The 22,278-nt window shown below is 37.3% G+C and overlaps 1 protein-coding gene across 6 annotated transcripts in view; it reads left to right on the top strand.

Annotated features, from left to right (window-relative positions):
* Positions 1-22,278, top strand: part of LOC136677040 (protein shortage in chiasmata 1 ortholog-like) — a 46,321-nt gene that overhangs the window by 17,528 nt on the left and 6,515 nt on the right. For 3 of the 6 annotated variants that reach the window (XM_066654399.1, XM_066654397.1, XM_066654396.1), the window contains exons 18-27: positions 2,888-3,060; positions 5,402-5,468; positions 5,878-5,956; positions 7,801-7,976; positions 8,489-8,594; positions 9,917-10,028; positions 10,806-10,927; positions 12,871-12,958; positions 13,904-14,035; positions 15,896-16,042. In XM_066654399.1, the coding sequence (XP_066510496.1) occupies positions 2,888-3,060; positions 5,402-5,468; positions 5,878-5,956; positions 7,801-7,976; positions 8,489-8,594; positions 9,917-10,028; positions 10,806-10,927; positions 12,871-12,958; positions 13,904-14,035; positions 15,896-16,042 (1,202 nt within the window). The remainder of the gene's footprint in view (positions 1-2,887; positions 3,061-5,401; positions 5,469-5,877; positions 5,957-7,800; positions 7,977-8,488; positions 8,595-9,916; positions 10,029-10,805; positions 10,928-12,870; positions 12,959-13,903; positions 14,036-15,895; positions 16,043-22,278) is intronic. The other 3 variants (XM_066654398.1, XM_066654400.1, XM_066654401.1) reach the window with 3 other exon arrangements.

The raw sequence follows: 22,278 nt of genomic DNA, 5'->3' as shown, positions 1-22,278 counted from the left end.
GCTACACAGCCATAGCAGAGATCAACTGCTTACTTTACTTTATTTTAAATGGTTGTTTTTCTTTTTGTTTTGCAAGTCATCTTTACAGAAACATGTTGTATTGTTTTAAAGTGTGTGTTTGTCGGCTCTTAAGGCTTCATGGCACAGTTTTGTTTTTTTTATTTTTGCAAGGAAGAGATCTCATGTATGTAATAACAAATTATTTTGGTTTTAGTTCAGTAGACGTCATATTGTACACCCCTAGATAGGGCTGTCCTCCTATCCGGTTGAAGATGGTGGGCTACCAAGGACTCAACCATTGGTTGCTGGGAGAAGCGGGGAAAAGTTTGGAAAATCCAGTAACCTGAACGTTTTGGGACATCAGTTTGTCCCAGCAACACTTGATCTCCTCTTGACATGCAGGGTTTGGAGAGGGCATGCTTTGTGGGGGCTGAACAAGCAGGGAAAATTTTCCTATCAAAAATACCCTGTCAGGGTGTGTTCCCACCTTGCGCCTAATGATTCTAGGTAGGCTCTGGACCCACTGTGACTCTGAACTGGATAAGTGGTTACAGATAATGAATGAATGAAAAAATACCCTGTACCCTCTTATTTTCCCTTTGTATCTGGCCATATGTTGTGGAGACTTTCAGAAAACTTTCCTGCTTGTCTTGAGTTTGAAGACGTTCTATTTGAGTATAGTTGGCATCTGGACAGCTGGCCTAGACAAATGCCCAGACAAAATGGTACTTCTCTCCTTCTTGGGCATGTGGATGAGTAGAGCATGCTGTAGCAGTGGACACAGCTGTCTGACTAAGAAATCGTTTGCTGGGCATGAAGAACAGCAGGTAGCAGGTTCTCCTTCATCACTGCTGTAATTGCTCTGTTAGCTGACATTTCCAGGGTCGGTGACATGGGAACTGTTTTCCTATAGTGAGATACCAATCAAATGATAAATAAATAGTGGAAAACCTTTTTGGTAATTCACTTAATGACATCACATTTTTTGTTACTTGTTATTTTTTTTGTTAAGTGGATATCAAAACACAAATTTAACATGTAACATGTATTATTTATCAACAATTTATTTAAACACAGAAATATCTAAGGCTACTTAAAGATTGTAGGGAAGCAAGATCCTGGGGCTGGTTGCACAAAACACCTGAAGTTTTCGTCTTAAGTATGACTCCCAAGTTTTCATTTCTACTTAGCTGAAGGATTTGCCTAAGGGTGTTACATAAGGAAATATGTTAAGGTATGTATTTACTGCACTAACATATTTTTTTACGGGAGTAAAATTCTATTGTTTCCATGAAAACCATTGTTTATATGCACTCACTGTGATACCAGTTATCGCCTCTCTTCTACCAGCTAACATACTTCAGCAGACTGGCGAGGGCATTTGGTACTTGGGGAATGATGCGGCACACTGTTTAGTTGTGGACATGAGCTACCTCGCCTATTACTGACTGGATCCTGTAGCATGAAATCGGAGAGCAGTCATTAACTGCATTACAGCAGGAAGAGCATAGCTGCGCAAAGTAGTGTCATCCAACTCAAGCTGATTTAACAAATCATGCCTTGACTGCCGATCAAATCTATAATATAAAATGAGCTGCTCATCATTTAGCGTTTCCTGTGGGTTTCCCCCGATCATGGAACACTCTCCTTGGGATACGTTCATTTATCACCATAAACTCAGTCATGTTGTTAAGACAGTATCAGAGGTACCGTAAGTGGTTTTCCTTAATTTGGTTGCTAAGATGTTTTGTCCAACAGTTTAACAAACTTTAAGGGGTTTCTTAAAGGATAAGACAAGACAAAGATAAGGAAAAAACCTTAAATACATAAATGAACATTTTAAAGGGTACATATCATGCAAAACTCACTTTTTGAGTTCTTTTGTACTTCTACTTATGTCTCTACATGCTTCTATAAACACTCCGTTTCAAGTTAGTGAGAGTGTGTGTATAATCAGAAGATGAAGAGAAATTATCCTTTAATAAATGAAAAGAGGAAAAAAGACACAATGAGACTGAGATGCAGGAACAGCTGTCAGGTAAACATGTGAATGTTCTTCTCAAGTTTGGATTGTTAATAAATAATAGTCTACGTACATAGCCGAGGGAATATATTTAGAGATGGCAAGCACTGCGCAGCTGCACTCAATGACCTGAAAAGCCTTGCAGTGCCAGGATGTCGTTAATAAAACTTTGAAGCTGAAAAGTGAAATGGCCTAAATGTTTTTATACGGTCTAGTACTCATTTAAACTTCCCCAAACACATCAGTACAGTCTAAAAGTTGCTTATTATTTCATACCACCTTAAAAAATAGTTATTTCCAAGTGCTAAGTTGAGTTCTTAGAAATTTTAGTTCCACCATAAATGCTACCGCTATATTCACACAATCACACTAACATCAGCATATTTGAAGTTTTTGTTGATCACCTTAAGGTGACACAAATCTGCAGAATAAACAGCTACGTTTGCTTCTTTTTCTCCTGTTCCACCTTAAGGACTGCAGCTGTTACAGAATCAAACAATTAACTTTGTTATCAGCCCTCCAGCATCCAAGTCAGCATTTATGTTAAAACTGTTTATTTATTTTTTAAGGTCAAGAGTTTCAGGTGCAACGGTAAAAAGGGTCACATTTTGGCTCAGAGTTTTTTGCATTGGGCCCCAGGAAAGTCCGGACCACTCTGTGTGCAGATGGCTCCTCTTCTTGCTCTGGGTCTAATTTTAAGGAAACCTTAACTTTGACTTTAAGGAAAATCATAACTTAAGGTGTTTTGTGCAACCGGCCCCTGGACTTTTAAGTGCATATTTTTTCTGAGCTGTGCAAATTGGCTTAGTGTGTGTGTGTGTGTGTGTGTGTGTGTGTGTGTGTGTGTGTGTGTGTGTGTGTGAGATTACCTGGAAGAAATGTTGTCCTCATGTACGTTGGGAGTACTGAAAGAGCTGCTGAGGAAGCTACAGGTGTTGCTTTACTTAAGTCAGATGAAGGAGGAAGGGCAAAGACACAGGCTAGTGTATCTGCAGGAGCAAACTAACTCCTTCCTCCAGAAAAACACATCCAACACAGTGAGTATCCCATTAGAACAAAATAGTAGAATATGTTTTCACTATTTGCATGTTCCCTCATTGAAAATCTGTTTACTTTTACTTTTACTCTACTTGACTTGTCCAGCATTTTTGTTGAAATGGATGCTTGGGATCAGCTGTTGAATTATTGTTTTCATTATTTTTATTTATTTATTGAGGATTTCATTGTAGGGGGTTAGGATTGGGAGGTTAAGATGTAACTAAACTTTCTCTGCAACATTTTGCAACAGCATAAATTCTTTGTTGTCTGCCTTGATGGCTACTTTATGCAATTTGGATTTATTGGCAATAAAGGCAAATCAGCAAATGACATCTACAGAAAAGGAAAAACAATTTGATTCAGGGTCAAGTGGAAGACCTTGAAATATGTGGCTTAAGTATGAATTCTAAAAGGATTTTTGACACAAGTGCTGTTATAGTGCTGCCTTCTTCAAAAATCAGAGGGGTGATTTATCAAAGCCTTACGAAGATGGAGGTGAGTTTGTGGGATTGAATGATAAAAATCTTCATTGCAACTTGCTATTCTGTGAAAAAGCAAGTTTCACTTTTAAGTAACTAAGCAAGTATGTTGACACACATGGTTAACATATTTTGAAAAACTACACACATTCTTAATTTTGGCCTCGGTACATTGGCTTGTTGGCCCAAATGGTCAATGCGAATTTTACTTTTGTCTACCCTTGTGTGATGGCTTCATCTACAACCCCTGACAAAAATAATGGAATCATCACTCTTGGAGGATATTTTTTCAAATGTTTAAATTTGTAGAAAAAATAAATCACAGAGACATGTCACAAAATTTTCTATTTTCATAATTCCAACCTTCTGACTTTAAGAGACAATAATAAATATTATATATAAATAAATAAATATTGTTGAATTCAGTCAAAATTGTTTTTTAGATCAAGTAGAGGAAAAAAAATATGGAAGCAATAAATTCTGAGGAATATATTATGGCATGATTCTGTATTATGAAGTTCTAAAACAAACACCTGCATCAGAATAAATCTTCTAATTAGTCTTCAGTTAAAAAATAGTGCTCACACCTTGGAGAGCTGTTGCACAAATCCAATTGGCATGAATCATGGCTCCAACACAGGAGATGCCAGTTGAAACAAGGGAGACGATTATACAATTTTTCAAGAAAATAAATTATCATGGAATGTTACAAAAGATGTTGTTCCCAGTCAGCTGTGTCTAAAATGTGGGCCAGGTTCAAACAAAATGGGAAGACATAAAAGTGTCTAGAAAACTTAAGAAACATGCCTTAAAAACAGAAAACACACAACAAAACAAATGTGAAATAAGTGGGCAGAAATTGCAGCCAGTGTCTGTGACTGTACTGTAAGAAATCGCTTAAAACAAATGGCATTTACATACAGAAAAGCCAAACGAAACCATCATTCACACTGAAACAGAAAAGAACAAGGTTACAGTGGGCTAAAGACAAGCAATCATTGAATGTTGGTGACTGGATGAAAGTGATCTTCAGTAATGAATTTCCATCCTGCATTGGGCAAGGTGATAAAGCTGGAAATTTTGTTTGATGCCAGTTCAATTAAATTTATGAAGATGCCTGCCTGAAGAATACATGTACATTTCCACAGTAATTGGTTATATGGCTCTGCATGTCAGTTAAAAACGAGGAGATGGCAGTCATTACATCTCCAATAAATACCAAAGTCTACATTGATATTTTTCTTATTCCATCAGTTGGAAAAAGGATGTTTGGTGACGATAACTTCATTTTTCAAGATGATAATGCATCTTGTCATAGGGTAAAGAATGTGAAAACTTTCAAGAAAGACATATAATATTAATAGCATGGCCTGCATATAGTCCAGATCTCAATCCAGTTGAAAATATCTGGTGGAAATTGAAGGAAATGGGCAATGACAAAGAGCAATGGCAATGATCTGGCAACAGCAATGAGATGGATTGATCAAGAATACTGCTCGTCTTTAGTTCAGTCCATGCCTCAGAAAATTCAAGCTGTTAGAAAAACTAGGTGCAACAATGTGCTAATTGTGTAATGCTTTTCTCATGATTCCATAATATTTTCCTCAGAATAAGGTGATTCCATATTTTTTTCTCTAATTGATTTAAAAAAGAAACTAATTGTGACTTACTACAACAATTATATTTATTGTTTCTTAAAGCCAGAAGGTTGGAATTCTGGAAAAAAGTTTTGTGGCATATCTGTGATTTTTTTTTTCTACAAAATTAAACAATTGAAAAACATCCTCCAAGAGTGGTAATTTCGTAATTTTTGCCAGGGGTTATATGAGTATTAGTGAAGTGGTTATGTTTGTGAGAGCAGGTTCTGGTTGTAACAGCTATGGAACATGTGAGGACAGTGCTAGTGACAGCTCTCAATCAAGTACCAGGTGAGCCAGTGTTCTCTTAGACCTGGATATCTGAAGGTCATATAATATGTTTATCATAGAATTTTCTTATTTATTATTATTTTGTGTTATCTGCACATTATTTCTGGAATCTGTATTTTCATAATTGTAGAACTCACCCAAACCTTTGGCAGACAAAGCTGTATGGAAACATTTTTGTCGTACAGTTGGGGATTTGCTGTACTGTGCCTGTAGCCAGGGATAATCAATTGTTGTGAAATATTACATTAAATTGTTTAGTTTTTTCTTAAAGCAAAAATTATAAAATGAATTTAGTTCTGTCAGTTTGTCTTTCCAGCACAGCAGTTGGAATACATCTGAAAAACATCAAAATAACATTTAAAATTATGTCTGGATGTGCAGGTACTGACTAAAGTTTTTGTGTATTAAGGAATTTTAGGAAGCTCTGTTACTGCAATACTACCAAAAGAAGGCAAGAGCAAAGTGGAGAGCAGCAGCGTTATATGCAGGTATGTGTGTGTTTTAGCAACTGTTTAGCACATCATGGTACCAATTTAGAATAAGACTACACTTATAAATATTAATTATGTTGTTAATACATTAATATTAATTAATAATCCGTTATAACACAGATTGAAATGGCAAGAGTGAACCCTCATACATCTACAATGGTAAACCTCAGATCTTGATAGATACCGACTTTACATTGTCTTCTCTATCAGTCATCACGTATTTGTTAATAGGTTAACATATTTTGGTTAAAAAGTAATGAACGAGTCTCATTTTTTGTACATTTGTGATAATGTGGTGTACCTTAACATGTGAAATGACAAAATTCACATTATCAGATTTTTTTAGCTTATTCTTTCTTCATATATTCTGTTCTCTGACACTTTAGGTATTAGACAATAAAGAGGTCACTCTCACACTTCCTATCTCTGTGTTAAAAAATGATTATTAATGATTTTAAAGTGTTAATCTAATCACTGCCCATTTAATAAACAGGCTTTAAACCACTTATAAACCTTTATAAGTGTAGTCTTATTTAAATGTAGTACCATATTGGGTGTCTGTTGCCAGAGCGACTAGGCAAAATATATGTGTGAATAGTTATTTTGAGTTTGTTTATCATGTTTTATCATTGTATAAAACATTCATAAGACTGACTAGTAAAAAGTAAGACATCTGTAATTTCAAATGTAAACACAGGATGCAATCCTTGAGGCTTGTGGAAAGGCGGTCTCACTGAGTAACGCCCTCCCACTATGTCCTGCATATGGGGCACTACTACAACGTCCTGGGCAACAGTGGGTGCTGTTGTTATGCCCTGGGCAGCAGGAACTAATTTGTGTAGAACCGCTGAGAAACGGGCTAAAGCAGTAGAACGATGTTATGGGTATAATAGGAGATGGGCAGAACACAGGACTTGGAACTTTTTTCTTTTTGGAACCAGGACTTGTCAGCATAGCTGAATCAGGAATATTTTCCTGACCAAGACCCAAGCTCAGTGTCAAACCACAATGTTTAAAACAAGCTATTATCCAGATTGTCAGCCCTGATAGAGACCAACGATAAAACTTACAATGTTGATTCCAGAGGAGCCCGTCTCATAGGCGATACTCTTGTCAGTTAGACAACTTTTTGTCGATGAGAGTCACACAATCTGGACCTGTATAACTCCTCTGTGCCCAAATGTGGGAAAACACTGGCACTCCACAAAGCATGTGGGTAGAAAACCACAACATCACAAAGCACATGGCTAGAAAAAAATAAACCACAGAATGGATGTAACACATGTCAGCATCAGATGGATATGATTAAGTTAAGAGGTTTCCATTATTTCCACTACTGGGTTAAATATTTGCAGCAACCTTTTAAAGGTTGGATGGGGAGATTTTTGACAAGAGGTTGTTTTGACCAAAGGGTGTTGATACATGTGATTAGTTAACAGAAACGCACATCTCAGACGTAGTTATAAACATTTATTACTCATTGCCCTTAAATACATTTTGTATTTGAAAGAATCACCCGGAATCACTGGGCACAAGGTGGAGATCTTTCACAGGGCGAAACACAGTCACTCACACACACACCTATGGATACTTTCGAGTTGCCAATCCACACCAAACTCACAGACAGTCATCTGGAGCGGAGCTTGAACCCCATCATGAACAATGAAATTTGACTGTTTTTCAAATTAGCACTTATAACACAAACAGTAGTAGAAAGCTTTTTTTAGATCAAATATTTACATAGTAGGTAAATGCTCAAACAGCAAAGGTTAAACATCAAAAATAGCCCAGTGGTTTTATAAGGTGTAAATATGCAGGTGTGTGTGGTTTTATTTTTTCAGTCTCTCTTGCAGTAGGTGTTTGATAGTTTGCAGTCAGCACATTGGGGTTGATTTTCCCTGGAGGAGGTTCTCTGTGGTTATGGAGTTCGATGCTTTGTGCCACTCTACCATTAGCATCGTCTGTTCCCAGAACAATGTTAACTACATCTGCTTCTGCACAGACTCACCAGATACAGGTCTCTCATTTCCTCTCTCTCTCTCTCTCTCTCTCACACACACACACAGAATCACAGGATTAGGGTTATGCACAGATGTGTTTAGTAACAAGTTACATTTGCTGTACATTTTAAATATACATTTACATTTGTAGATGTACATGATTTCTCAATTACCTATATTTTTAAATGTGTTAATTAATAAAACGTTTTTCCCTTGGTTCCAAATTTGTTGATCATGTTTAGTTCTTTTTTTTTTTAATTGCTCAACTTATATAAGTTACTCAGCCCTTTGAACAGCTTTTTCTATACCTCTACTTAAAGTCCTTGTTTGGGAATGTACTCATTTTTTTGTCAAATATGAAAAATCCTAGTTGAGTATTGTTTTGCACTGCTCTTCTCACAGCATGATATTTGTTTTCAGTATTATCGGTATCAGTATTATAGATATTATATTCATGATATTCTATGCTACGGCCAAGTAGTGTCCCAGCTATTTTAAAATGTGGCTTAATGTGTTTTTGTTTGTTCAGATGCAGCAGTGTGTCCTCTGGCTTATCTGGATCATGTGCCTTTTGTGCTTTTTGTCACAGAGGGTTTACTGAAGCGCTCAGAACTACTGCAACTGCTGGAGTCAACGTCAGTGTTTTATTTATTATGTATTTTTAACATCTTTCACTCTTCATATCCTATTGGCTCTTGTGCTGTTGCATCCTAGTTAAAACACAGCAAGTTCTATATTTTGTTCAAACACATTGCATTTATTGACATTGTTGCAAACCAAAGTTAATAAGGAGGACACCTGCTCATCCAGCATTTCTTCTGCAATAAAGGGTATTCTTTGCCTCAGTAATGACTTCTCTTCTTGAAAGGGTTTAGACTAGATGACTTTGAGCCATTAGAACGATAGGGAACTAATTCCAGATGACTAGTTTTGGATCATAAACGTCTCTCCAGCTCCTCCCGTCACACCAGAAAACACAGTTTCATTGTTCCACAGTCCAATGCTGCGGGGGTATAATATCCGTCGAGTGGATGTACACGAAAAATGAATATTAGAGGTCTTATTAAATCTCCATAGAGCTGGATGTCCAGAGAAGTGAGAAGTCAAAAGGAAAAGACACACGAACATATTTTTCAGTCCTTTCATACTTAAATGGTTATTGTTCACTATTGACTTTTTTTTGTATCATTTGGGTTATAAGAGTTTATATTAGTGCACCTTTAGATGATATTAGCCCAGATGAAAATATTAAAATTTCAAATAATTATTTATTTTATTATAGCTTAACTTGTGCCTGAATGAAATACCCCTGTGGCCTCTCAGTTTCCAGCATACAAATACACACACAACATTCTGGTTCCAGCCCTGTTCTGATGAGCTCATGATGACAATCTTACTACCTATACTTTTAATGGAAATTAGGTCACAAAATATAAAAGGAGATTTAATTAATTCATTCATTCATTATCTGTAACCACTTATCCAGTTGAGGGTTGCGGTGGGTCCAGAGCCTACCTGGAATCATTGGGCACAAGGCGGGAATAAACCCTGGAGGGAGTGCCAGTCCTTCACAGGGCAATACACACACATTCACTCACACACTCGGACACTTTTGAGTCGCCAATCCACCTATCAACATGTGTTTTTGTACTGTGGGAGGAAACCGGAGCACCCGGAGGAAACCCACGTGGACACAGGGAGAACACAACAACTCCTCACAGACACCCGGAGCAGGAATCAAACCCACAACCTCCAGGTCCCTGGAGCTGTGTGACTGTGACACTACCTGCTGTGCCACCGTTTTAGGCTTCTCCAGAGTACATATAAAGAACTAACAAATTATGTTCAAAATGGATGAATATTATAGTAGCAGAAGCCATTAATTGTACGTTGTCTTTATAGTTGAGGACCTAAAGTCAATATTTCTGATCAAATGTCTTGTGAATCTGTTCTGTAGGTATAATATGACTCTGCTGGAAAGGAGCTATGGTCAGACTTTGCAGAGATTGGGAGCAACTCACCACTATGACATCATCACTGTGGATGAAAATACAGCCATTCTTCTGCAGGTCACATCAGAAACAGACACTGTTCATACAACCCAAAATTATGTCTTATTAAATATTTTTTTCCACAAGTTAACAAAGTTCCCTGGGGTCTTGATAAAATGTATGTGGCATGCTTTGGCCTATATACCACAAAGATCACAGCAACATTGTCACCCTGTCTAAACATCCCTATTCAAATTGTCTGGTTTCAGCACCTATTTCATTACATGAAAATGAGTCACTACCTACCTCAGCAGTGAGGACTGAGTGAGAAAACACTTGTTTTTAGCCTTTTGCTTGGTTCTCTAAGTTTTCCATTCTTGATTCTGCCTAGTTTTCTTTGTGCTTATTGTTTCTTTCACACTTTTAGCCTGTTCTTTATGTTTGCTTTTAAATGCGGTTCCAACATATTGATGGGGGGTATTCAGATTGGTGGACTGTACAATTGTTAAGTCTCCACATATTATGCCAGAAACAGCAAAATCAGATTGGCACATTTTATCCAGTGTTTTCTGACTTAGGCAAATATGGTTTTATTTGGAATTATTCATTCATTCATTCATTTATTTTCTTTAACTGCTTATCCAGTGGCATTGGATTCAGGATCTACTGCTGAGGTGCAGGGTTTGCTGGAGGTCTTTGCAAAGATGCTTCATACAATTTGCCACTATTTGCCACTTGCTATCTTTGCTTTGCCGCATAATAAAAAAAAAAAAAAGCATAACAGTGCTGAGACTCACTGCCGACAAGACAATGTGAATGTTGTGTGTGTATTTGTATGTGTTTTTCTCTGTGTAGGAGCTGGGGGAGCTGCAGCAGGAGCAAGCTTCACAGGGTGTGGTCATTAGACTCTTGGCTCTTTCTCTGCAGTTTAGCCATTGCTGGATAATTCTGCACTGCACCGAACATCACAGCAAACTGTGAGTTGATAGATTACTGATGACTTGATCTATATGGATAGCTGTGACGTTAGAGTAGATTAGAGGTTAGAGAAGCAAGCTTGAAGCCGGAGGGTCGCTGGTTCAGTTTTAAAAGTTAAAATTCATTCATGGCTGAAGTGCCTTTGAGCAAGGTGCCTAACCCACAAACTGCTCCCCCAGCACCATTGTGGTTGGCAGCCCATTGCTCTGGTTGTGTGTTCACTGTCCCTAGTGTGTGTTTGCGTGTTCATGACTACTTATGTTCAAACGTTTAGAGACATCCATTATAATGATTGAATTCAACTGCATCCATTGTGGACTCTGATGTTCATGTTTGTGGAAACCTATTCATTCTAGATTTCTTCTAAATTGACGTGTACTAACACTGTATTTTTGCTGCAGTATTTGAAGCTGTCAAAAACATAGTCCACTGCTTCACAGCCCACAGTTGGCATTGGGCCTAGTGAACATATGCTCATGCAGCTGCTCAAGAGCATTCAATTTCATTTGATACTTTTTTATAGAAATTATACAACACACTGGGCAATGGGACTACACGTGCACACAATCCCTCAACCCCAACTCCCGTCTTCTCATTGCTTAGAGCAGAAGCTGAAAACGTCACACTGACTCACTCACAACAAATTCATAATATCCATAACAGCTAACGTTATCATGCCAGTCACTCAAGAAAACAGAGCAAAAAAAAGATATTTACTTGTTGCTTTGCCATCACTCAAAGCACTTCCAGAGGTCCACAGTAACACAAAGGATATAAACCAACAAAGAATATATAGAAGTCAAGGGAGAACAGGGGTAGTTACTATGCTCAGGGGAATTAATTCATACATGGAGAGTGTAGTAAATCTCTGTTGGTGTGAAAGCTGTGCAGCGACGGTGCAAGGTAGCTCTCACTAGTGCATGTGAGCACAGTTGACCAGTGCATAGGCGATAAAACCAGACTTCCTTGGCTGGGAGTGTAGAAAAGCCATGCTCCTACAGGTCCGAAGCATAGGAATAAAAGGCAACTGAGTTAGCTCTGGCAAATAGAGATCCCTCTTTGCAGTAGTCAGTGTCTCATTTGAATTTTCTGCTTCACCTTAACAGGCACCTTTGAACATTGTGTTTTAACACTGATAAAGGTAAATAACCCTGAGAAAAGTAATTAAAGTGCCCTGAATGTAAATAATTAAATGCCCTAAATGGAAACAACACAGCATGATGGCATCTTCAGAAATTCAATTTACATGAGCTTGTAAGGTGGAGTTAGAGAAAAGAAAGCAGTATTTCCCTGTGCTTCATCACCCCACATCAGCAGGGTGAGGAGTCATTGCCCAGGAGAGACCTTCTAGGAGAATACACTTGAGTTAAATCCTTTCAGAATACTTATACTTATACGATACTTTTATTTTACCCAGCAGAGAAACGTGTGTTGTTGAGTTGTCCTGAATATTTGGTAGTGGAATCCACCATCTTGCTTAAAGAAACAAGGGAAGGGCCAGTTTCATTGGGGAGAGCAAAACAAACGTGAGCTTCCAAAGGGCAGGGCTTTTTGTCATCCTGGGGATGAAAACATGGCCTTGGGAACAGTAAAGCATGCTCATGACAACTCCACTATACCTTTACATTGAAATGAGTCATTTAAAGATATATATGTATAAAATCTTGTATAGTGCACCTTTAAAATAGAATGTGTTTGTCCGAGAAGAAATTGTCTTTTTATTATCGCTATTTATTAATTTATTTTTTTTAATTTGCATATTGACCATTTTATTTTTGGTTGGGTGTGGTTCTCAAAAAAAAAAAAAAAAAGACAAGGAAGCCACCAGAGGGAAAAGTTTAAATACCTCTGTGGTGAATTTTGGAAAAACCCTGTGATTATTTGAAGGCATTTAGCATTCTCCTTTGTGTTTGTTTATGTTAAATATGGTCCTTGCCTACAGTGTATATGGTGATGTGTTCAGTAACCTGTTGCTGATTTACTCATCCTTCGTTCTGTTTGGCCTCAAGACAGAGGATCTGGATATAAAGGTTAGTGTAGTTTGTAGTTCTATACTCATTAATTAATACATATTTTCTTTGTTCTCTGGAGAAATGGAGTTACAAAACCCTTTTGAAATGAAATAACACTGCGTATAACAGGGTTTTTTTGCCTTTGTGCTATGTATAAACAAACAATACTGTGTTACATTTATGGAATCAATGAACGACTGCAGAGAAAATGAAATAACTTTTCTGCATGCAACAAAACATTTTTAACTCCGAAAAAAAGAGGTTGGGTTGAAGGTTAAGTAAAATACTCAATGTCTATTTGAGTCCATGTAGTAATGAAAAATAAATGCCGAACTTAAATTATCTACTGGCAGCAAACAAAAATGCTGGCCTCTCTCTGTGTGCTGTCATCCTTTTACTGGCGCCGTGCAGTCAGCTGTCAAAAAGTTCAAGAAACCACACACTGGCGGGTGTCACACATTGGAAGTTGTGACGTGTATTAAGAGCGACAAAAATATTTTAAATATTAAAATGTTTAAAGTGTTAAATGTTAATATGTTACAAGATCGCCATAATCTTCATAGAATTACATTTTGAAAATTAACGCACTAAAATAAAATCCATTTTAATTAAATACTCATTAATTATTTTCAAAAGCTGAGCTGCATCAGAAAGATCAAAGAGCCGAGGTTTGCCGACCCCCGTTCTAGAACTAATTGTCCAACATCTATGTCTGACCTCTGTTAAAGTGGTAGTTCGAACTTGTCCTGAAGCTAAGGAGGAAATTTCCATTCTGGTTCCTGTCTACATCTGGGAACAAAAAAAAATTACAGAGTCATTAAAAACATTATTCTGTATATTATCCAGTCTTTTCATTATTTTTCAATTATTCCTAAATATTTGGTTCATCCCTAAAATGTTTATGTGTGATATTGGAGGATGAACATATACTGCTGCTTTGAGTTTGTGGGTGTGTGTTCTCAGGTCTTTCTGGTGTGTGATGAGGAAGATATTGCCTGGTGTGTTTCTCAGATCTGCCTATATACACTTCTAAGATCAGAGAGAAGTGTGTGTGGATGGCTTGACAGACAGGGGTTCAGTGTGCTGCCAACTGAGGTAGTCTTTGTGTGTGTGTGTGTGTGTGTGTGTGTGTGTGTGTGTGTGTGTGTAAGCACAAAGAGATAATACCTACTAAAAGCATAGTTCAATGGACAAATGATCGCTGAAGCTTGGTGACATGCTCAGGTCATGTTAAGCCAGTGTGTCATTCATTTCCATATCTAAGTTAGATCTGTTGCTAAGAGACAGACTTTTCTTATGCCAACAAAATCTACAATAGCCTTTAGAAGATCTAAGAGCACAAATTATGTATTCGTTCATCCATCCATCCTTCCATTATCTGTAACCGCTTATCAGGGTCGCGGTGGGTCCAGAGCCTACCCGGAATCACTGGGCGCAAGGCAAGAACACACCCTGGAGGGGGCGCCAGTCCTTCACAGTGCGACACACACTCACAAAAAATAAATTCATAAAAAAAATAAATTTGATACATGTAGACAATCTTTTACAATAATTGTGTTTTAAAATGAATTATGAATAAACTGTCAAATCATTGCTTCTTTCATCTTTTGCTAGATATTACCCCCCCCCCCCCCATTTGCTAGTTGACACCTCCACCTTGTCCCAAAGGAATGCCAGTACCCAAAATTTATTTGCATTTTTCTATTTTATACTTTTGCACATCTGTCTAGTAGTAATCTCAAAAAAATATTTACATGAACAAACATTTAAAATTTTTATGAAATTTATTCCTAAAAATAATACTAAAACACTCTGGCTGTCACGCCCTCGTCTCGTCAAGTCTGTTTTTCCGGCCATGTGTTCTTTTAGCACATGGCTATGTTTGTTTATGTTATAGTCTCCGCCTTTATTCCGCCTCCTCGTCTGTCATTTGTTAACCCGTCCTCCTCGTTATCTGTCCAGGTGTGTCTCGTTTGTGTCTTGTATTTAAGTTCCCTTGTGTCTGTCCTTGTCATCGAACGTTTCTCCGTTGTCCTCATTCAAGTCGGTCATGTTACCTGTCTGTCTCCGAAGTTCCCCCCGTCGTCGTTTCATTTCCTTTTGTCGTTGTTTCACCTTTGTTTTGTCCCAATTCAAGTCGTATTGTTTATCTCCCGTTGTCTAATCAGGTCATGTTTGTTTCGTAGTTTTGTCGTTCTGTGTTTTTCCTGTCCCTATTAGTTTAATATCCTTGTCTTGTTGTTTTCTTTATAGCTTCTCTTTGTTTTGTTATAATAAACTCCTCGTGTTTTAGCAAGTGCGTCCGCCTCCGTCAGTCCGCCCCGTGATCCGTGACACTGGCAAGTCAAATAGCTAAAGTCAAACAGTCTGTTTATACATCCAGTTTGTATAAACAGAGATTTTAGACTGAGAGCAAAGAACTATAACCAATTTGTGAACTCATCCTCTTCCTGCAAACTCCTGAAGCCCAAAATCAGAAGTTCCCTTCAAAGAAGCATGCATTGCATTTGACTTTATCACCATTCATTGATATTCATTAAAATGTTATTAATTTATTCTCATTTTTTGAGTGTTAATATTTATTTTCTATATATTTTCGTTATCCAGAGAAAAACATACCTCTCTTTTTGTCTGTTTTTAGGTTATTATATCAAAATTTCAGGAGGAACAATAGAAATGAACCAATAAAAATGCTCCAAAGTTACATGGAATATATTTTTTACATAGACTTCCATTCAAATTGAAGAAGATTTTAAGTTTTTTCCATCTCCTATATTTTTCTTTGGACTGCAAAAATATATTTTCTATAATGAACTTAAGAGGTAGAGGGTCTGTAGGAGCAGGAATTAAATTATAATATAGTTTGAATTGGACTGAAATGTGTTCCCACTTGTGACACAGATACAGTGTATTTGACTGTGCGTTTGTGTGTTTATGTGCATACATGTGTTTCAGGAGGAGGAGTATTTGGTGTGTTTCCCTTGTGTTAACCATGTCATAGCTAACCTCATGTTGAGAACTACGAGTCTGCAGTGGCTACTGGGAGCTTCGTTCTCTGAACTTAAGGGCATTTTCTCTGAAATCCCACTCAAAATATGGAAGGTACCAGTTTTAACAAACACTAACATATATGCTACTTTGTAAATTAACACTAAACATGCACAAGTCAGAGTTAATAGAAACCTAATTTAATACTGACACTAACTGTACTAACCCATACATAAATAATGTGTGCAAATTGGGCATTAAACAAATTTAGAAAGTCTTTGGAATGTGTGAAATAATCTATAGGGTGGGCCATTTCTATGGATACACCTTAATAAAATGGGAATAGTGAATGGTGATATTAACTTCCTGTTTGTGGCACATTAGTAGATGGGTGGTGACCATGGCGGCCATTTTGAAGTCAGCCATTTTAGATCCAACTTTTTTCAATGGGAAAAGGGTAATGTGACACATCAAACTTATTGGGAATTTCACAAGAAACTACGGATACTCAAAGCCTGTGCTAACATTTCTCCTGCGGTGTTGCTATCAGTGGGAGAAAAGGGTTGCATTGACAATCCAACACAATGGGCAGCACTTTGAACTAATTTTATAAGTGATCAGAAACTTGTAAATAACTCAACAAAGAATAAAGTTATGTTAAAACCAAGCACATCATTGTTTATCCTGTGAGATTCCCAATAAGTTTGATGTGTCGCATGACCCTCTTCCCATTGAAAAAACAAAAGTTGGATTGAAAATGTCCACGATGGTCACCACCCATCTTGAAAAGTTTACACTTTATGGTTGTAATGACATGGTCCAATAATAAGCAATAATAATAAGCAACTTATGGGTTTTATCATGTAGTCAAGATCATTTTATTTGATTACACACATTCCTCTGGATTATCATCAGCTGAAGACCAGAGGGCTGACCTACATAAATACCTCTGTGTGTGTGTGTGTGTGTGTGTGTGAGAGAGAGAGACAGAAAGAGAGAGAAATACATGGAGAATGTGTGTTAGTGGAAGCCCACAGAGCCTCCTGTATTTATGTGAGTGTGCAAGAGCGAGAGATGTGTAGATAGATGGGTGTGAGAACTGCATTCAGCAGAAGGTTGGAGGAGCTTAGGAGACCAAAAATAAATTCTTATATTCCTTTATAATTTCCTTTATATTCTTATAAATTCTTATTCTTTTAAACAAATGTTTCATTAGTCATTTATGAAAACTACCAGTAAAGTGAAAGTAACCAGTGAATGTCCAGATGTTTGCTGTCAATTTGATGAACATTCCTTGATGTTGCTGTACATTTCTAATGAAGGGATAACCTACTGAATTTCCGTTAGCCAGTATCTTGTGATTACTGTGTAGAGAATACAGGTGCTGGTCATAAAATTAGAATATCATGAAAAGTTGATTTTTTTCAGTAATTCAATTCAAAAATTTAAACTTGTATATTATACTCATTTATTACACATAGACTGATATATTTCAAGTGTTTATTTCTTTTAATTTGATGCTTATAACTGACAACTAATGAAAACCCCAAATTCAGTATCTCAGAAAATTAGAATATTACTTAAGACCAATACAAAAAAATAATTTTTAAAAATGCTGGCCCACTGAAAAGTATGAATATGAAAAGTATGAGCATGTACAGCACTCAATACTTAGTTGGGGCTCCTTTTGCCTGAATTACTGCAGCAATGTGGCATGGCATGGAGTCAATCAGTCTGTGGCACTGCTCAGATGTTATGAGAGCCCAGGTTGTTCTGTTACTGGCCTTCAGCTCTTTTGCATTGTTAGGTCTGGCGTACTGAATCTTCCTCTTCACAATGCCCCATAGATTTTCTATGGGGTTAAGGTCAAGCGAGTTTGCTGGCCAATTAAGAACAGGGATGCTATGGTCCTTAAACCAGGTACTGGTAGTTTTGGCACTGCAGTCCTGTTGGAAAATGAAATCTGCATGTTCATAAATTTGGTCAGCAGCAGGAAGCATGAAGTGCTCTAAATCTTCCTGGTAGACAGCTGCGTTGACCTTGGACCTCAGAAAACACAGTGGACCAACACCAGCAGATGACGTGGCACCCCAAACCACCACTGACTGTGGAAACTTTACACTGGACCTCAAGCAACATGGATTCTGTGCCTCTCCTCTCTTCCTCCAGATTCTGGGACCTTGATTTCCAAAGGAAATGTAAAATTTACTTTCATCAGAAAACATAAGTGTCAGGCGAGACGCTTCTGACACTGTCTCTTGTTCAAGAGTGGCTTGACACGAGGAATGCGACAGCCGAAACCCATGTCTTGCATACATCTGTGCGTGGTGGTTCTTGAAACACTGACTCCAGCTGCAGTCCAGTCCTTGTGAATTCCCTCCTCTACATTTTTGAATGGGTTTTGTTTCACAATCCTCTCCAGGGTGCGGTTATCCCTATTGCTTGTACACTTTTTTCTACCACATCTTTTCCTTCCCTTCACCTCTCTATTAATGTTGATTGTGACACTATTGGTATCAGTGGTCGTCTTCTGGACAACTGTCAAGTCAGCAGTCTTCCCCATGTAGCCTACAGAACTAGACTGAAAGACCATTTAAAGGCTTTTGCAGGTATTTTGAGCTAATAATAATAATTATTATTTTGTAAACTTTATTTATAATATTACATGGACTAAGCCTATAGGCTGTATATTTATTTGTAATTATCTGGTTAATTTAGCAGGCTGATGTTTATTGTTACTGTGCTCTCTGCAGCAAAGTACAACCTACTGAATTAAAGATACTACATTTTTATTCTTATTTGGTATTTATTAAAAATAACAACCTGTTTATCTATAAATTAATGTTGACTTGCAGTGGCAGTGATCAAACAACTGATCAGTTTTGAAACTATAATGTGTGCCTTACAAACTGACAGTAAAGTACATGATTTAAACACATAATAAATAGCAATAGTGTTCAAGTCGTTTGTGTTTTTCACCCACAAGGTGACTCATGATGAGACACTTGAGACTAAACTTACACTTGCCCCTCAAAGACTTGACTTGGACTTGCATAAAATGACATGGACATCTCTACAACCTGATATCTCATTCAGCCCACCAGAATTCACAGTATGAGAAAAGTGACATCCTTGGAAACTGTACAAAAGGAAACAGGCTACTGTAAGTATCAAACCTCAGTGAATTACACTGCAACTTAGAAGCAGTGCTCAGCCACTTCCCAAGTGCAGATCAAGGTGCAAAAATGCCCTACAATCAATTCTCTGTATTTCCTACAATGAGTATGCTGTGTTCCCTAACACATCATCCCGACACATTACAGTCAGACTTTTGTAATTGCCAAAGGCTTCTGAGACAAATTACATGCTTGGCTAAATTGACCTTCAAGGGAGAGGTTTGATTTAAGAAAATATATGGACTGTTTAAACAGCTGTATATGAGCTATAACCCACAGCAAGGGTCTGCATGGCTCTGCATATTCTTAATGATGGACCTGAGAATCAAAAAGCTACCCATGCTCTTTAAGCACCAGATGGAACCAAAAGACCACAGGTAATCAATTTGTACACAAATATCCCCAAGCTTAAATTATTCTGTGATGTCCCTAACATTGGAGGGCGAGTAAAGCTTGCAATCCTTTAACAGCTTATTATGCATTATGGGAAAGTGATATTGATAAAGCAAAGATCAAGAACCAGAAAATTGTGGCTTTCAAGAAACAACCTGAAGTTACCAAGATTTTCACAACCATCATCAGGATATAGTTGCATGTGCTTTTTAGTATATGGCTTTCAGAAATGTCACTAATACACTAAAAACCTTTCACTGACTGAGTTATTTATTCAGTGAGAAACTTGCTTTGGCTATATGAATCCTGGCCTTTGATCCAAGAGCTACAGTAACCAGATCTGGAACACATATTCAAAATGACATAACACAGACCTACTTGAAGATTGCTAAAAATAAGAGCAAGGATTAACACCTCTTTTGGATGTAGCTTCCTTGGTGATGTTTTCTAGTTGTACAAGATGGCAGTAGCACCCAGATGTTAGCAGTAGTACTAATCTTTGTCAAAACCAAGTAATTCAGATAAGGAACTTCATGTTTATGCTCTGTTGTATTCACAAAGCAACTCTTTATTCATTTGTGAAGCTAAAATGATCTGGGGTGTCATCATAAGGGAAAACTGTAAAAGTCCTGCTTATAAGGAGTTGTTCTCCTCTAAGAACAGTTACACACATGAATTCCTACCTGCTAATTGAATACACATATGGACTCTGGAGAGTCTTAAATCATCGTCCCACCTTGAGCATATTGCCAAACCCATTTTTCTGATGATTGGTTAGAACTGCCCACAAGCTCTAACACTTAAAGTCATAACTCAAGTCAAGTAATCACTCCAGATGATGTAATTAACATACTGCAATCTGATTTCAATGAAAGAATTGGAGAAGAGGTATCTCTCTCTGATAACATGTAGAGATCTTCCTAAGTGGAAGATGCCATTACCTTTCAAACAAGTTGTGCTTTTTAAGGTGTAATGTTCTTGGAATGGAAGCTTACAAGAGACCAGAAAGACTGCACAGGCTGTGTGAAATCTGGTAAATTCCTTACCATATAACCCTCAATCATGAGAAGATTCATGTTGTGTTTGATTGTTCTGCAAAATTTCAAGGCATAATTGAAAGATCACTTTTTTACTGGTTTCATATTCACATTGGAGGTCGCTGTATTGCTTAGGCTGCCTATTTCAATTGTGGGTCTATCCATAGCTGTCACATGACACAGCTGAGAGGGTTTTTGCCCTGTGAAGGACTGGCGCCCCCTCCAGGGTGTATTCCTGCCTTGCGCCCAATGATTCCAGGTAGGCTCTGGACCCCCCGCGACCCTAAATTGGATAAGCGGTTACAGATAATGAATGAATGAATGAATATTCACATTGGTCCAAAGTTCTTTGTAGGTAAGAGATCAAAAGCTATTTTGTGATGTGGAGTGAATATTCCTTAAGTTCCACGTGAAGCAGAATTTTTAATTATCAGGTTTTCCAAAGAGAAGCATTCAGCAGTAATTTCAATAGTATAAAGCAAATTAAGCAAGTAAACCTAAAGGTTCAAGCAGTCCCATGAGAAGATGTCTCATCAGAGAAGAGAATGACTGAATGAAATTTGCCCGGTACAGTTACACGTGTGTAACATGCAGAGAATGTAGAATGAATTCACAAGAATCACAGAGGCAGATTTGCCAGAAGAAAGAATGAATAATGTGGCATAGATTGCTTCAGATAATTCTGTGTAAAGGAAGCAAGAAAGAAACTGAAAAAATATGGTGTTCTTTTTCACCTGTATGTATCTCAGAGCTATAAATACTGAAAGACTTGATGACCTTACTACAGATGCTTTAATCAATACATTGTTCACATCCATTCCAATATTTGAAGATTTGTTCAAGGCAACACATTTTTAGGAGCCAAAAATGCATGTTCATAAATGCAAAGAAGGATCTGAATTATGAACAGATGAAGGAACCCCGAGTTTATATTGAACGTCTCTGTTATAATGCCACATGAGCAGTGTATTGGAGAGACCGATAAAGACAATCTGAAATGTCCATCAATCCTTAATCAGCCTGCACTGACAGCCTCACTTAAAACCTTTCTCTATGAAATTATGGTTTTATGAGCAGCAGAGGTCTGACAACAGATAACTTAAATGATCCAGTGAACCTTGAATGTCTTGCTCTGTATTTACATTGGAGCAAAGTGAGAGTGAAGCAAAATGCTGGGGAAAAGAAAAAAAAAAACTGGTTTGTCTGTCCCAAGCAAGTGTGTGTAGAGTTGGAGAGACAATGACTATTTTCTTCTTTTGCCTTCAGTCAATGATTTTATCTCCTGAATGTTCATACATAATTTTAATACATTGTTTTTCTAATGTATGTAGTTCCTGGTCACTTGATTAGATAATGAATACATTAAAAAGGAAACCATTTTAACTTAATTCAGTTGACTTTTTAAGTTTCTGAATTTATTCTTTCTTAATGTATGTATTTATTAGTTGATTTTTTTTTTTTAATTTTCTGTTTGTTTCTAACTCATATTGTTTTTATGTATTCATATAAGCACCAGCTTGAACACTTAAAATCCCTGCCACAGGAAGACTGACACAGATAGGAGCCTACAGAACATTCATACAGTAGTTATGCTAAATATTTATGGCTCCTAAGTTATGAACAGGATAATTATGGCAAATATCATGGGCTATGGAATTTAACCCAGTGCTAATAATTATTATTTATTGGGTGTCACTGTATTTAAAAGACAGAATTATGCGCTTCTAGTGCTAAAGTGAAAAGT

Source organism: Hoplias malabaricus, chromosome X2 (genome assembly GCF_029633855.1).
Source record: "Hoplias malabaricus isolate fHopMal1 chromosome X2, fHopMal1.hap1, whole genome shotgun sequence".
Taxonomy (NCBI): domain Eukaryota; kingdom Metazoa; phylum Chordata; class Actinopteri; order Characiformes; family Erythrinidae; genus Hoplias; species Hoplias malabaricus.
The sequence above is the reverse complement of the archived record's forward strand: the minus strand, read 5'-3'. Positions and strand labels throughout refer to the sequence as shown.